Source organism: Nymphalis io, chromosome 26 (assembly GCF_905147045.1).
Source record: "Nymphalis io chromosome 26, ilAglIoxx1.1, whole genome shotgun sequence".
Lineage (NCBI taxonomy): Eukaryota > Metazoa > Arthropoda > Insecta > Lepidoptera > Nymphalidae > Nymphalis > Nymphalis io.
In genome coordinates this window covers 674,282-692,530 of record NC_065913.1, presented here as the reverse complement: position 1 = coordinate 692,530, position 18,249 = coordinate 674,282, and the positions used below count along the sequence as shown (strand labels likewise).

Below are 18,249 nucleotides of genomic sequence, written 5' to 3'. Positions count from 1 at the left end.
GATATTCACATGCTGTTACTGTACTGTAAATATTACAAAATCTCTTACACACATTTCATCTAAGACAAAAGCGAATTTTCCCCGCCTGTTAATACAAGAATTAAATTTAATAATTCATCAGCCATAATGGATTAGCTTCATTACATCTTAAGAGATCGTTCTATATTATTTGATCCCTTAAAAAAAGAAGTATCATTCCTACATTCATTTAGAGTAAGAATAATTTCTCGCATTAATTTACCTCGCTTGCTCAGCTTAAGGTTAAAAGGTGACTCAAGGGATTTCGGCAACTGTAAGGGAAGATAACGTTACTTGTCTCTATTTTTGTATGAAAAATGCTGACCTACAATTATGTTAAGAAAACGGCATGACGTTTTGAATTTTTTTATTTTGTTCATATTATCAGATTTTAACAACGATTATACAAGAAAGGAGAGTAAACCTTAACAGTGGGTATATTTATGGTGTATATTGTTTACTTTTACGACAGTTTTATCCAAATTAGATAATACGTGTACAATGAATTTGTAAAGACAATTTAAATTTAAATAAATAATAAAATAAAATTGAATCGAATAAGTTTCTTGAACTCTCAAACATTTAAAACTGTTGAATTAAGTTAATTGTCTAAGTTATCTCCAGAAAGGTGATTGTAAGTTCACTGTTTATAATTATATAATATTGTATAAAGAGTTCAATGACCGATCACTGTACCGTACACCACAATAAGCTTAATTCTCAGACTATTGTAGTATTATAAAAATAGTAAATTTATGCAACATTTTATATTAAAGTTGGGACTACCATAGGGTATTAGGAAACTTTCCATAACATTCGATCGCTATCAATTCATTTTAAATGATATTATATGAGCAATTTTTGAAAATTCTTAGTTTAATGGTTTATATTTTTAACCGACTTAATGTATGCTACTTTAGAACTCAGTTTATGAACTGATTAAAAAAACAATTTATTAATAATTTAGGAGGGTATACTTTTCGTTTGATACCATTTAAATTTAAAAAAATATTACCACACATAAGGGTGAAAAAATATGAACGTTTTTTTTTATGTGCTCGTTTTATTATATTATATTTCATTTGAAGACGGTTTTGTTTTAAATCGATAATTATTTTATTTAAAACATGTTCATGCGTATCTGGCAATAACTATTGTATAGACAGAGCTCGTGTGATTGTACATTTTTTTTTCTTGAATCCATGATGATATATATATAAATATCAATGTTATAGTGATTATTAAGTCCAAATATATATGTATTTTTAGGATTTCACGTCTCACTTAAACTTAACTATAAAAGTATATCATGTTATATATAATAGGTAATATTTAGTTAAAATATTGACAGCAGTATCATTGATTAACGACTCGATTTTGTTTCGACCGTAATACATTTAAATAGGTGAAAGCTTAAACGAGTATAATACTAAATTACTCGCTGTAATATAACCAACGCAATAAATAAGGACTGGACCAATTTTATCATGATCCTATATTTCTTGTCAATCGCAACTTCATTAAGCATTAATATTATAGTATAAATTTGTTTTATTATACGTTTAGTGGTTATTTACCAAAAATAATGCCTTTTTTCACGCAGTGGAAACCTTTAGCTCCCATGGGGGGGGGGGCCTGGGTTATGTGGGATTCTTATCCACTAAAACAACTGCGATGACCATCCTCATGATCAGAGAGGCTGCGGGATCGTGTTGATATAACGCATCCGCAGCCTCTCTCGTGCTGTACTGTACTCGTGACTCAGCGGAGCTTTAATCGTTAGAAGTTAATCGCCCCCCGCACTCCACGCTAGTGCGTACGGTAGCGCGAGGCCATCCCGGCTGCCATCCTCCTCAGGGAGGAAAATAGAACGCTTTTATTAAGAAATGCTCTCTGTTAAGCTAATTAATAGCAAATCTGTCAGTTGTTTGTATGTAGCTGTTTGATTCTTCGTTTTTAATCGTTTGAAATCATTTCTTTTATAAATTTTATACTGTATCTTAAAAATGTAGCGACGTTGGACTTTACAGGATCAAAACTTTTTAGCAAAATGCTTAGCTTTCCACTAACAAGTTGATCTAAAATAATAATTTACCTACGAAATATTAGTTCGGTTAGATTTGGATAAATTCAAAATAAAAAAAATTTATTTTCGATCATGTATAGAACTCGTTAATATCAATGATATATATATATATAATAAAAAAAACAGATCAGCTTAATAAAAATGTAGATAAAAAATAAAAAAAAATCATATTTTAACACGGATAGCTTAACGTTGAGCAGAGCAAATAATGAGCGACAAAATTAAATTGAATTACGCTACAAATGGAACTTTATATTTTGTTTATGAACTGTTTTATTTAACTTTAATTTAAACAATTTGTACTGTGGAATCGACAAAACATTTGATGCTAGTGCTGTGTGCACTACTTCCAATTAAATGGAGCGTATAGCTCATTCGTCACTCGTTCATCGATCTGATTATATAAGCTTTACATCATTATCTACATGCTATCTATATAAACTCAACATTTTTTTAAATTATTTTGGATTCAATTACTTATTAACTTATGTTTATAATTCATCTCGTGCTTGACGGTGAAGGAAAACATCACGTATCTAATTTCACTGCAATTCTGCCACATGTTTTCCACCAAGACGCATTGGAGTGGCGTGAAATAAGCTCCAAACCTTCACATTGCATTAACTTTTTAAATAATTGCATTTGTTAGCGCAAATAAATTTAAAAAAATCAATTTTATTGTATTTACTTTTACACTTACAAAAATATATATTATAAACTAATATATTAAAAATTAAGTTTCTATCAACATTTCATAAAACATAAAAAGTATGTACAAAATACGGGGGCTCAATTTTAATAATAGTAACTTGAATTTCATATCTCCTTTAGGTAAATAAATATCAAGAGAAAATATCATATGAAAATTAATCAATGAAATCTTCCGAAATCTAAAACGATATAAATTGTGATTTGAAACTTGTGATTAGCACAAGATGAATCCATTAAAACTATAACTCCATTGAGGCATCTTCAAATTTCCTTTCCAAAATCTTGAGTATCTTTCAGCATATTGTTTTAATTAATTAAAACCAAAGCGCTATTGCCAAAAGGCTTTGACGATACAACCTGAGGACACTTTGTGGTTTCTGAATCACTTACCGTCAGTTCCTGGGACGGTCCAATATCGCTTTAGAGTGACCAAATTAGTTTGATTAAGTCAAGCCCCGAACTTATCAATCTGAACATAGAACTAGGAATATCAATCACCCTTAATACAGAACCTTATCTGATGATAATAAGATGGTTCAAATAAGTGAATTTTAAATAATATTAATTACATTTCTTATCAATTTTTCGGCACATGCAGGTTTCTTTGAACGCCAAGCAAAAGATGAATTATAAACAAATTAAGCAAATGATAAGTCAGTTGTGATTGCTCGGATTTGAACCCGCATATATTAGTTAAACGTGGCCATCTACTTGGCCATCTTAAATTATAACAATTTCCTAATTGATAATAATAATATTTCATCAAATTTCGTGAAATTTCATTGAAAAAATGTTTTACGCCACTACTAACAGTTAATTCGCACTCACACATGCTTGCCGTAGGTGTAGACCAAATAGACACGTCGTACGTACCGAGAGCGTCTCTCCGGCAGCCAGTTGGACACATGGCTTAATTGGCTAAGCACCTTGAGCGCAAAACTAGAGCGTAAGTGTTACAATTTCTACTATCATTTTTTAAATTTCGAAATAAAATATACTACAAATTCTAACTTTCAAAATGATGCTTAAAGAAACTTCATGAAATTGCATTCCATTATACGTTTATTATTATGTACTTTTTCCTTATTCTCTTTCTTCGTTTACAAATTGATATTACGCTACTAAATATTATGATAGCACATCCCATGTAATTGTTTTTATCGACTTAATTTCAAAACACAAATCACGCTGTTAATATTTTCTTAACATGACTAATACTTTCTGCAAAAAAATACCTTACTGATCCCATCAAAATCATTGGGAAGCAATCGTCCAAGCTGAACTGACTTTAATTTATACTATTTAATTAAATTAATTTTAACCTAATAATTTAAATATAATGTCCAGAAAACCTTTCCAGAATGATAAAGATTATAATATGAAAATAAAATAAATAATGACAATTACATATTATTATATGAGTTAGATGCAGCTACCTCACAGCAGAGTGACATTAGAGTTGACTAATAAATCAAAGGAAACCCGCTAGTAAATCTTGTGCAGATGTAAAATTCGCTCAGAGCCACCCTCGTAAACTTGTCCTGCTGTCTTATAAATTGAGGTCACACTAGCGCTGGGGTGATTTACGAATGTAACGAGAACGCTGGCATGGGATATGTTTCTATATATTATTTTGTTCTACTATAAAAGTCGGCTTTGCCGAAAATTTCAATCGTACTCTAACTAAGCAAGTGAGAAAAGAAATAAAATAATTCTAAGTACCGACATAAATAAAAATAAATACAAGGAAATAAAAAAAATAATGACAATACAAATCATGAATGAACCCTATGAATCGTAATTCCGATCCCTTAGGCGAGAAATGAACCAGCTCTCCTGGTTACTACCAGTGGAGACACTATTTTTTCGTTTTATATGCTTTCTATTGTAAGTTATATATTTGATCAAAACAAAGATGAAAAGTAAAGTAAAGTAAAGTAACAGCCTGTGATTGTCTTACCGCTGGGCTAAGGACACCTTTCTCTTTGAGGAGAACTTTTTGGAGCTTAATCCACCACGCTGTATGATCTATCAATCAAACTGCTTCGGGGCGGCGTAGTATAATTACATTCACTAAATTTCGAGAAAGATCTTGCCTAGCAATGGAAAAAATATATATTATGTTAGATTTGTAGTCAGACAGGGATAAGGGCCACCTGGTTTTCACCATAGGCCATACACATTGGCACTTTAAGGAATATTAACCGTCCACTACATTGATAGGATAACTATAAGGGGAACTATACCTGTAGTTCCACGGGCTAACTTATCCTTCAAATCAGGACACAAGAATATTATTAGGATTTCTGTTTGACGGTAGAATATATGATAGGTGGTTGACGTGGTGGACCTACCTAGTGCTAGTCACTTTATTTTGATATTATTCCTAAACTTTCATTCATTTTAAGCCCAATAAAGCCTTATTGTAACACCAAAAATTAATTCATCGCAATTTAAACTAATTCTCTTAAGCGTATATGGAAAATCTTAATTGACTGCGTACATTATTATGAACTCTCAAACTGTTTAATTAATACATATATTTGCTTTATGAATGATTCCATTAAGATTGGGTACGAAAATTTGTGGATTAAGATTAAATTTATGAAGCACAAACGAGTTCCTTTATATGAATATAAGAAACAAATGAGACACCTGCACATCGACGTTCAGAATTGAAATTGCAAAAAATATTTATCACTCCTTTTGAAACACCTCAATAATTTAATCATCAAACCTTTCTTAATAGCATAAAACAAAAATACTACATATTTACAGGATATTTTTTTGCTACTCACATTCAAATACAAGCCTATTAATTTAAATAAATAACGATATTGCGTTATTAAAACGAAGAAAAGGGTTGATGCGTTTAATACGCAAGATTAAGCGATAGTCGTTTTTGCCTATATGTTACTCATTAGGTGAAATTCTGAAGATCGTAAATTCTAAGTGACAGTAACGGCGACACTGCTTGGTAATTTAAGACTTAAATACGATCGTCGACACGGGAAAAGCTTTGAAAATTCAGGATTCCCACTGTCTTGTAATTTATGGGCTGGAACTAGTGTAAGAACTAGTGTAAGAAGAAGTTATTTCACCTATGTTTTAAAAGATTTGAAAGTGGCTTTTTCGTGTTTTATCATCTAATTCAGTTTTCATATTCAGAAAACTCGATATTATTGAATAATCCCATCTGGGATCACCACCAATTATTCTACTACCAAACAAAATTTCTATTGCTATGTTCCTTCCGATCTGAATGATAAAAGGGCCCGTATAATCATAGGGACAAGGGAATCGGTATATCTGTTTGAGGTTAATACACTTTGACGCCGTTTGACTGATAACCATCTTTGTAAATGTATTTTTAATGCTTTTACAACTATATTTTTTTGTTATATATCTAACTTATGAAATTACACTTCTGAAATTATATCTCGTTATACTTTTTTATTTTTTGAGCATATTTTTTACAGAATTTAAACACACGAGATGGCATAATTCATAATAATTAAAGTGACAGCACTTTTGACGTATTAACAAAAAGACGCTTCGCTTCGCACTACCGTGGGTTTCTATTTGCTTTTGTTGCCTCAATCTGTCTTTCGTTTTATAATCTGTTACCGTCCGTTGTTATACCGTCCAAGTGATCGCCACAACTATTGGTAAATTAAGTAAATTATAAATTGGTAGAACAACGTCTGCCAGGTTTTGATAGTTTAAGTTATATACATATTGATATAACATTAAGCCACTAGAAGAACTCAACAAAATGCAAATACTAAATAATTAGATTTTCCGTTACATCAAACAGAACATAATTAAATTCTTTCAGCCATTTCGTATCTAATTACTTGAATCCATACGTTTATTTCCATTTTAGCAAAGAAAAAGATTCTTTCCTTATCTAAAAATTCTCAAAGAAACATGAGAATAATTATGAAACGGAAAACGGAACGAAGTAAATAAATAGGCCGTTGTTTTTTTAATACCAAGAGAACGTGTTTCGAATTAACCAGAAGGCTTAAGCTTATTTTTCTCAAATGCAAATGAAGATTGGTCTTTTAAAGACACTAATGAAGTTAGATCGGGTGGAACCAAAATTATAAATGAATACGCTCAAGACGACGTGGTTCTTTTTTAATTCAAATAACGTATATTTGGAAATTTAGACAAAATAAACAGATTTCTAGAGTTGATTAGATTAGAATTTTCAAAAGGCCTTAAGTTAGTTTATATAAAAAAAAATCTTAATACTTTTGAAATAAATCCGATTATTGAAAGTTAAAGTTTTCAGATATTCGTTCCGTCAACAGTACACTCAAACCTTAAATATAGACCGCTGTTCCAATGACCTTGAAGTTTGACTCTTCTCACTCTCAAAGAATTTTAATCTGAAAAATAGTTCGTTCAACTCTGTACACCTCAGTTCATTGTTTTGTTTTAATTATATCTTATTTATTTATAGATATATAGTATAATTAATAATATGCTCGCTGTTACCTGCGACTACAACTGCTTTGAAACATTATATATATACATATATATATTCGCATAATATCCGTTATTGAAATGTGAATGTCCCACTGCTGGGCTAAAGGCCTTCCCTCCCTTTTTTTAAGGAGAAGGTTTGGAGCTTATTCCACCACGCTGCTCCAGTGCGAGTTGGTGGAATACACATGTGGCAGAATTTCAATAAATTTATTCACGTGCAGGTTTTTTCACGATGTTTTCCTTCACCGTAAAGCAGGAGATGAATTATAATCACAAATTAAGCACATGAAAATTCAGTGGTGCTTGCCCGGGTTTGAACCCACGATCACGTTAAGATTTACGCGTTCTTACTTAATTTTATATTAACACATATTTAGCAATATCTATGAAATAATTTTAAAATATTTGAGTACATTTGCATTCGACATATTAATAGCGCCATAATTGTCAAAGTATTTGTAAGGTTAGGTTGAATTAATAACGAGGAGAGAAATACACGGATCGTTTTCTCTTGTAGGGACTTCGATCTAATGAATAACCTGAGGTACCGTTGGAAGCGATGAAACGATACATTTTGATTAACTGTTATATACCAAAAGACGTTATACAAAACTTCGCAGTTTTCGAGAGCTGGCTGGTACCGTAGGCTTCGTCACTTAATTGAAATGACACGGGAACTACTGTCATTATAAAGACATAATATAGTTATAAAAGTATATAAGAATAATGTTAGATATAAATATATATGTAATAATAGACATAAGTAATAGAAGTAAAAGCCATAAGAAATTTTTTGAGGTTTTTTTTATTAGGAATGCGGCTGGGAAGTTGATCAACGCCCAGAGACATTATTAACCATTCGCCAATGAGCCACCACTTTTGAAGCTAAGATATTATTATGTTCACCTCTCTCGACCTTCAAACCGGAACTCAACAATACTTTTTACTATTTTTTTTACTATTTTTAAGGTTGAGTATTATTTGCACAAGACCCTACAAGCAAACTAAATATCATATTTTTCTTATAATATAATAATATATAGCACCAAGGCATATACGCGCCATGCAATGCGCAATGCAATAAGAAAGGGTAATGCCGTTTGTCGTTACGACATACGAGTCGGTCTTGCCCCCAAAGCGCACCCGTAGATTTATCATGTCAAAATACATACTAATATTATAATGACGTATTTTATATGTGTTTTCTCTGCTTTTAGTGATTTATTGACAAACATATTCATTGCGATAAAAATAATAACCGGCTACTTGGAAATATGAAATATGTAAGGATTCGATACAAAAATCAAATATTTATGTTAATGTGTAGGCTGAACTACACACTACACACCCACACAAATTTTCGTGTAATTACATATAAACTTACTTTTTGGAAAGAATTATATTATAAATATTTCATTTTTCAAACTATTTTTCAACTGTTACGTCAAAAATGTATTCAATCATAATTTACCAACATGTAATAACAATTTTAATAAACATTATATGTCTGATTTGTTTCGTTATAATTATAATTAAGAAATAGTTTGACGAATTTTGGATTTTTATAGTATAAGTAGGCGGACCAGCATATGGGCCACCTGATGGTAAGTGGTCACCAACACTCATAGATATTGGTATTGTAAGAAATGTTAAACATCTTTATCAACTTTGGGAACTAAGATGTTATGTCCCTTGTGCCTGTAATTACACTGGCACACTCACCCTTCAAACCGAAACACAACAATACCAATTATTGTTGTTTTGCGGTAGAATATCTGATGAGTGGGTGATACCTACCCAGACGAGCTTGCACAAAGTCCTACCACCAGGGAAAAAAATAAGGAATTTATTAATTGAAAGTTACACACTTTAAAAGAATCGAATAAAATCTTTAGCATAAGCTAGGAAAGAAAACAACGGAATCTGCTGTCGTAGTTTAATATCCATGTATTCTATATACAAATTTTTGTTATTCTTATTATATAAATAATTATTTATTATATTATCGCCTCGAAATATGATTCAAAATACTGTGTGTTAATTTTACTGCGAAAAAGTTGCGCATTTGCTTGTTTTCTCATCTTTATAATTTAATATTTTTATTTGAATTGAAAATACTGTAATATTTAAAACAAGATTATAATTATATTCAGGCAATATATACTCGCTCACATACACTTTTTAATTTAAATAATCTAAGAGATTAAATAAAAATAAAATCAAACGAATCGTTTATTAAATATTTTCCCACCCTTACTTTGATACAGCGCGGAAATCGTAAAGTAAAATTGGGCAGTCATTTCACAAATTGCATTTGACCTAAACCCGGCGATATTAAATTTGTGAATATTTCCACATTAGTGTGTAACGCGAATATTTCATATTATTTAAATTCCCCGCAATCTTGGGCAATCTTCCGGTTGATTTATTTTTATATGAAGTCATTTCCTTCCGCGTTTTATTGATTCATGGGTTGGATAATTTTGAAGTCAAATTAAGCATTTCGCTTCGAATTCCCTTGAACCATTTTATACCAAATATTATCTAGCTACTCCAAGCTGTTTTTGCGTAGAAGCGCGGTTCTTTATTTATTTAATATCCAACAACAAGTAATAATTTCTAAGGAATGTGGTACTACTAAGAACAAAATGGCAATTTAAATTGAATCATATTAATATTAGGAATACTGTTGGACATATAACTGCCTTGTTGGTCTAGTAGCTTGATATAAGGCCGCAGACAAAAAGTTATTAGGTTTTTCTGTCAGAAAATTGTCAGTAGCAGCCCGGAGTCTGGATGTTAGAAGTGTGTACACTCCCGTGCCTCAGAAAGCACGTAAAGCCGTTGGTCCTGCGCCTGAACTCTTTCCGGTCATGTCGGATTGCCATCCCATTGGATTATGAGAGTTAGGGAATAGAGAGTGCGCCTGTTTTCGCGCACACACTTGTGCACTATAATATCTTCCGCGTAGCTGGCTAATCTCTCTTGAGATTGGTCGCCGTGGCCGAAATCTGTCTGGAGGACATTACTGTAGAATATAAGCCAGCTTTCATTAAGCATTGCGATATTGGTTCTCTATTAATTTAGCTATAAGGTTGTGGCCCAGCTGAGAGCGGGCTACGGCGCGGCGATTAGAAGCAATAATAAAAACAGGCAATAGTTTAATGCAGGTATCTATAACATGCGTTTGTAAATTATTGTTTGATAGATCAATTTCCATAGCTCCATAGTCTGATGGATTTTCATATAAACTTTAAAACAAATACAAAAATCCTTCCTTATTGCTAGCGTACTGTGAAAAGGACCCCGTATATAACATGGTGCTAGTCCTAATTATTCTGGCTGTGCATTGATATGTCCATCCGTCACTCAGTTGTTATTTCATATATATAGTTGATTGTTTAATAACAACATAACTCACAAGATGGCGCTGTGTTCAAACAGTCACATCAATTTACGAACCTCAAATAATAAGCATGTAAATTGAACCACCGCCTGCTTGCCGCACTTTATCATTTGCTTCGTATCTTCCCTCTATTAAACTGTTCCAATGCGTCTATCTTACGACTCCGTATTGTCTCCAACATGTGTCCTGTACACCGAATGTCCTGTAACACCCGCTCTCAGCTTGGCCGCAGACTGTTCTTGTAATGACGTAACCTTGATGCGACGCTTCTATTTGATCTCAAACGGCTATAATTAAGTTCTCATATAAATTATATTGTGCTTAAATCTGATATTCTTCACAAAATATAGTTTTATTTACATATTATAAACTCTAAATGTTATTATTTTTTACAATAATTAATCAGTATAATCTTAATAGTTCTGTCTCTGTCTAAATGTAAGAAGCTGATATACATATAGAATAGGAAGGCGGACGAGCATTGGGCCACCTGATGTTAAGTTGTCACCAACGCCCATAGTCATTGGAAGAAATGTTAACCATCGCTTGCATAACCAATGCACCACCAACCTTGGGAACTAAGATGTTATGTCCCTTGTGCCTGTAAATACACTGGCTCGCTCACCCTTTAAACCGGAACATAACAATACCAAGTACTGCTATTTTGCGGTAGAATATCTGATGAATGGGTGGTACCTACAAAAGCTCTATCACCAGTATCATATATTCTATCTCGATTTATTCATTGTCATATTCGTTTGAAATATTGATAACAGTTCCGATAAAAGAACTTATAACTCATATTCAGGACTAAATTCACCACTCACTCACCATAGAGTAGATTAATAGTGTACAGGTTTTTTTAAAAATTATTTTAGGAACGAGACCAGCAAATATGTTCCTTAATATCACTTTCGCCCATAGACTCTTGAAATGTTGGAAATATATACCGCTTCTTAAGCTATTTATGGGACGAAATTCAATCCACGAACTTAAGTCCCTTGTGCATGTGATTATACAGACTTACTCACAATTCAAACTTAACATTAAAATAAATAACTTGTATATAAGTGATACATACACAAATGAGTCTAATAAAACCTTAAAACTTAGTGGTATTGATTCAGATTTGAAGTTGCGATCGTCGGTTATCTTAATATGTATCTACTCATACAACTCCCCCAACATCCTATCTCGATAAACTTTAGCTTTGCAAAAAATCGATAAACTTTAGTTTTACTGGTGGTAGGGTTTTGTGCAAGCTCGTCTGGGTAGGTACCACCCACTTATCAGATATTCTACCGCAAAACAGCAGTACTTGGTATTGTTGTGTTCCGGTTTGAAGGGTGAGTGAGCCAGTGTAATTACAGGCACAAGGGACATAAAATCTTAGTTCCCAAGGTTGGTGGCGCATTGGATATGTAAGCGATGGTTGACATTTCTTACAATGCCAATGTCTAAGGGCGTTGGTGACCACTTACCATCAGGTGGCCCATATGCTCGTCCGCCTTCCTATTTTATAAAAAAAAAAAAACATAAATTATTAAATATCCTTAAATTCTATTACATTATTATCGACATACTCATTTCTCCGATTTAGTAACTATCTGTGATTACACTCAGAAGAAAATTGTCGAGAGAACTGCTAATCATATACATTATAATTCAAAACAGTAATTACAGCATTAGTCAACGTGATACCAAACTGACAATTATTTCAAATATAATGGACTGTTTTAGGAAGATATTCCCTATTCCAATGACCATAGAGCTTAGTTTCTAACAACTTCATTCTCGAGGTCACAAAGTTTCTAACTTTGAAGCATAATATTGTATTAGAAGGATTAGGGAAAGTTTTGAAGGCTTAGTCACTTATAATTGCGATATTGCCGGTTTATGTCTTCGGTTTTACTTGTGCACTTCTATAGAAATTTCTGGAATTAAATTAATTTAATTGTCACATTGATTGTTTTTAGTATATTTTCTATCTTGAACTAAAATTTCTTATTCCAAACGTATCTAGTCGGGAATGCTTCTGTTTTGGTGAAGAGGTCTATTAGCTAAGTATAAGCTGCGTTGCAATAGATTGATGGAATATATTTTCGGAAGTGCGCCCAGCAACTATTCCTTACACTGACAAACGCAGAGCGAATCGTTGTATCTATACGGAAGATTTATTTTAAGAGTCAAAAGAAGTAGTGAGATTACGCTAATAATTCATCTAGTGCTCGGTGGTGAAGGTAGGTGGTGAACGTCGTAATGATTCCTGGATGACTGTGCCGGTTAAGAATCTGTATTGGAGCAACGTAGTAATGTGAGCTTAAAAACTCTTCCTCAAAAGGAGATTAGGCCTTAACCTTTTTTTTTTTAAAGCAATACTCAGTTTTAAAGTTTAGATGTGTGACTGTGGGTGGTGACCACCGATGGTTACATTTCTGATTCAACTCATTTGACTATAAAAAAATCAAAAATACAAGTAAATAAGCCCACGGCTTATCCATTTATTTAGTTTGACGTCAGTGAGTTGGACACACTAAAACTCCTGAAAGCTTTTAAGCTCACATTGTGATGGCTTAAAAAAATGATCGTTACCGACTATCACTTACTTTATAATAATTCTAGAACAAACAAAAGCGATGCTATATAACCATTATTCAATTCAAAACATTTTAATGTATATTGTTTATGTTTTATTACCTTAGATAATATATAAAGATATATTTATTAATAATATTTGTATTTTATTGTTTTATTTTTGTTTAACCAAATATTAAATTAGTTGTTATATAAATGAATATTCACGGCTTTAGGATCATCAGTTAAGCAATGTAATGTAAAGTTGTTGTCTTCTTGTATAAAATGCTAAATTAATGACGACAGAAAGAGAGAAATCGGTGTTTAATTAAATGCCGCTAAACAATAAACGATCTTAAAACTTATTGCAAAGTTTATGTTGTTTCGATCACAATATTTATTTGGGATACTCCCAAATGTTCGTTTAAAAAAATTGTATTTATAAGAGAAGGCATACATGTTCGTCTAATCTCAACGCCGTAACAAGCAAACATACTCACAATGGAATCTCAAATTGAAATCAAAATGACGCATTTTATTTTACCAATGTATTTGGTATGAATAAGCTAAATCACAAGTCTATGATCAGCGTAAAAGGAAACATTGTACGGAAACCAACGTGTTTCGAATGATTTTCTGTTTCATGTATCTACCAGCCCACTGCTCCAAGTAGTATAGAAAATAAGCTTCAAAATCTTTCAACGAAACCAACTTAAAAAAAACAGTTCGTAAAAACTGGCTGATGCATACATATATACTTTCTTAGTCAAGTTCCACAATCATTATTTACTCGGACTTCGAATAAGTTACCGTAATTTTCAAAGTAAATAAAAAATATATAAAGATGGCGATATTACAACAAACAAAATGATTAATGACATCTATAACTTTTAACATTATCTATTATACCGTTCGCAACGTTCACAATGAACGTTTTCGGCGCTTGATTGATTGCTCCGTCTATCTATCCAACGGATACGTTTTGATTTCGTTCTTTTATCTTTTTGTTACGTTCAGAAAACTGTAATAAAAAAATCCGTCATCTATATCGCGTTTATGGAATCTTTATTGACTGTTCATATATCAAATATATAGAGATATATTGCATACATTTAATTGTATTTGATTAACTCTTTAACTAAAAGGATGAAAAAGGGTTACTATTGAATTTCTTGCTGGTTTTTTCCGGTAAAACCTACATTCCAAACCTACGGTAGTTTTACATTGATTTCAATAGAACGTGATGATTCAAAAGTGCTCTTACAAGTCTAATTGAAAAAATTATTCGATTTGATTTGTTAATATGTATGCTTTTATAGGTCTATGAAAGTGTCTGTATATGATATATTTTTTAATTTTAATATTTTTTAATATTCCGGGACTTTATTCACACACGGCCATCTGATCAGAAACTAAACAGAGCTTGTACTATGAAAAGCAGACAACTGATATACTACTTTTACTTCGTAAATACATACTTATATAGATAATTACAACCAGACTCAGGACAAACAGACATGTTCATGCACACAAATGTCTGTCCTGGGTGGGAATCGAACCCACAACCTTCGGCGTGAAAGACAAGTATCTACCAACCACGCCAACGGGCCCGTCAACGTACATATACGTAGCATTCCTGTAGCAGTCTGTAAGTAGCCCTCTGCTGGGCAAAGGCAATACATACGATTAAATTTAGTCACATGTGTATATAACGGGTTTTTTTCATAGCTGTCATTCTCATAGGAGAACATCTAACTACTTAATATATATTTTCGTATTTTAATGCTGATTTACTTCATGGTAAGGCTTTGTGCAAACTCTGGGTAGGTACCACCCAGTCATCAGATATTCTACCGCAAAAAAACAGTACTTAGTATTGTTGTGTCCCGGTTTTAACCGTGAGCCAGTCTACGCCTACCTAGGCGAGCTTGTTCAAAGCCCTATCACAAATTAAATATCACTGCGACTATTATTAATTATTCTGGAGGAAAAATATGAATAAAATGCCGAAAAATCGGGCCTAGTATTATTGAAACAAATATAAGTACTTAAAAAATATTATTTCTGGCTAAAAATTAATCAAAAACTTATTTTTGCAAAATTATACCGCTATGTTTTTTTATCCAATTGTGTTGCGAATTCATTAAAATATTTCGAATTTTAAATTTATTTCATTTTGTTATTTTAAAAATATGAAATATTTTATAGTAATTACAACAGTTATGTTACGAAGGCGTGTACGCCCACGGCGGTTTTTTATTTAAATTGTATATTTTTACGTAGATTTTACTATATTATTTATTTAATAACACATAGCCAGTTGAATAACAAAGAAGGTCCTTGGATTATAAATAAATACGTATAGAAGTTCAAGAATAAACTAAAAAAATATCGATACTGGAACGTATAATCTAAATCCGGTAATAACCAGCGAAAACTGACTTTCATACCAGTTAGAACTAAATATAACCATTTTCTTATAAATAATATAACAAATAAAATCGTACCTCTTTCAGCAGCCGCGAAGTGACAGGCGAGGACCGTCAGCAAAACTAGCAAAATTTTCATCGCCATCATGTGTATGTGACACTCACTCACACCATTACAAAAATGCACTACTACACTGACACACAATGGTTTTCACTCAGAGCTTGGATTTTATTTCATTTCGTCATTCAAACCGCGGGATCTGAAATAGAAAAAACATTGTCAAAGAACTATTCGTTTATCAAAAACTATCTACTTTATTAAATTTATTTAAAGTTCTTGCGTTAATCTAGATAAGATAAACATGCAAAAGTGGTTCTTTATATTATTCACGGAATAGTTAAAATATGAAAAGCAATTGATGAGATAAATGATATTTTTCATCCTATGTTATTTCTTGACGTCTTAAAAGTACTAAAATCTTTTACTAGGTAAGTATAGTCAACCCCGTCTGGGTAGATACCACCCACTTGTCAGATATTCGACTGCGAAACAGCAATGCTTAGAAGTGTTAACCACTTACTGATAAGTAAGGGGTTCATTTGCCCGTCCACCTTCCACATAAAAAAGTAATATATTTTTTAATATATATATCATATTTGTATTAGTGGTCACTAACTAACCACCTAATAAGCTCCAAAGCTTCTCCTCAAAAAGAGGAGAGGAGGCCTTTAGCCCAGCAGTGGGACATTCACAGGCTGTTACGGTTACGGATGTGAATTATGTGTGTATTACCGAATAGAACATTGTAAATGCGTGGAGTAAATATTTTATGATACGATTATATTAATTTGATGCAAAAGAATAATTACTTTAATCGCCTCTTTCCGGTAAAAATGGTGTTTACAAGTTAAAGTACTAACTGACTCGAATATAGCACATGTCAATATTTATAATACAATTAATAATTGTATATGTTCCCCTTATTTATACAAATTCTTGGTGTATGAGAAAATATTCTTGAAATAAATATATTCCTTTTGAATAATGGTAAAGATTCGTCAAACAAATAACGAGCACCGTTAAAAGACGTCATTCGACAATTAGCCGGGAAAAAATGTTTCTTCCTCCGGATATTGTTAGTAAATTTCTTTGAAGCGCTTTGAAAACTACGAATATGAGGGAAATATCGTTCTTAGAACGAACTAGAGCTATATTTATTTAAATTTAATAACGTTTTTGAACGAAACTAACGACTTTATTCTAAATTCAAACGTATGTAATATATTACTAATTAACTCAAATATTAATAAAATATTTTATACATTTTAAGTCTTCATTTTTAGATTTTATTATTTATAAATGGAATTTAAATTTAGAATACTTTGTATTGTTTTGTATGTATAAGAATATTAAGTTACTAGAATTTAAATAACAAATTAGGTAGGTAAATTAATGTATTTATTATTCTTCTTAGATTATAAGTTATTAGTTTGTAAATTATAAAATAGTATACAGTATCAGCCTGTGAATGTCCCACTGCTGGGCTGAGGCCTCCTCTCACTTTTTGAGGAGAAAGTTTGGAGCTTATTCCACCACGCTGCTCCAATACGGCTTGATGGAATACACATGTGGCAGAATTTCAGTGAAATTCGATACACGCAGGTTTCTTCACGATGTTTTCCTTCACCGTCATGCATTATAATAACAAATTAAGCACATGAAAATTCAGTGGTGCTTGCCCGAATTTGAACCCACGATCATCGATTAAGATTCACGCGTTCTTACCACTGGGCCATCGGCTTCAAAATTATAAATAATAATCATAAATAAAAAAATTAAATCACCGCTTTTTGAAATTAATTTTAAAATAGAATTCTTTAAACGCAGAGAATGTTAAAAATATCGAAATAATTCTAAACTTAAATACAGTATTCATTAGTATAAAACATGTCCGTTTTTGTTTTACAAAAAATATATATATTTTGTGTTTGATAAAAAGCAAAAAATATTCGTTATTTAATAAGAACCTACGCGACTTATTGTAACGATTCACTGAATTAATGTATTTACTTACGAAAATTTCCTAAGAATATAAAAATATCATCGGACAAAGTTTTAAGATTAATGTTATATATATACATAGGTAATTTTCGAACACTGGTTTCTACACTTTTTGTCATAATTAATACTTAAAATACTTTTACAATTTTCATAAATTTTGTTACAAAATTCCTTAATTTCTGTTTGCGTCTGCTCACTGACCTTATATAATTTGTTTACTATTCCAACATTTAAAACGTGTAGCATGAATGTAGACCGCGGAATTCGCCCTCCATACAGCTATGTGTTATTATTTTGGTGAACAAAAGATGATGGGTGTTGCGAGTCTTATAGCGGAGCGCACATAGACAAATGGACAAAATATACAAATCTTTATTCAATACAGAAGCGATACATTTTAATTAATTACCTGACTTCAAAAAAAGGCATAGTCTATCAATTCAGGTAATGGAATTGTCTGAAATAC

The 18,249-nt window shown here is 31.9% G+C and overlaps 1 protein-coding gene across 4 annotated transcripts in view; it reads right to left on the bottom strand.

Moving 5' to 3' along the window:
- The window catches only part of LOC126778426 (hemicentin-1), a 448,643-nt gene that overhangs the window by 393,157 nt on the left and 37,237 nt on the right, over positions 1-18,249 (bottom strand). For all 4 annotated transcript variants that reach the window (XR_007670140.1, XM_050501936.1, XM_050501937.1 and 1 more), the window contains exon 2: positions 15,800-15,981. Coding sequence is in view for 3 of the 4 variants with exons in the window: in XM_050501936.1 (XP_050357893.1) it covers positions 15,800-15,869 (70 nt within the window). In the remaining variant the exon portion in view is untranslated. The remainder of the gene's footprint in view (positions 1-15,799; positions 15,982-18,249) is intronic.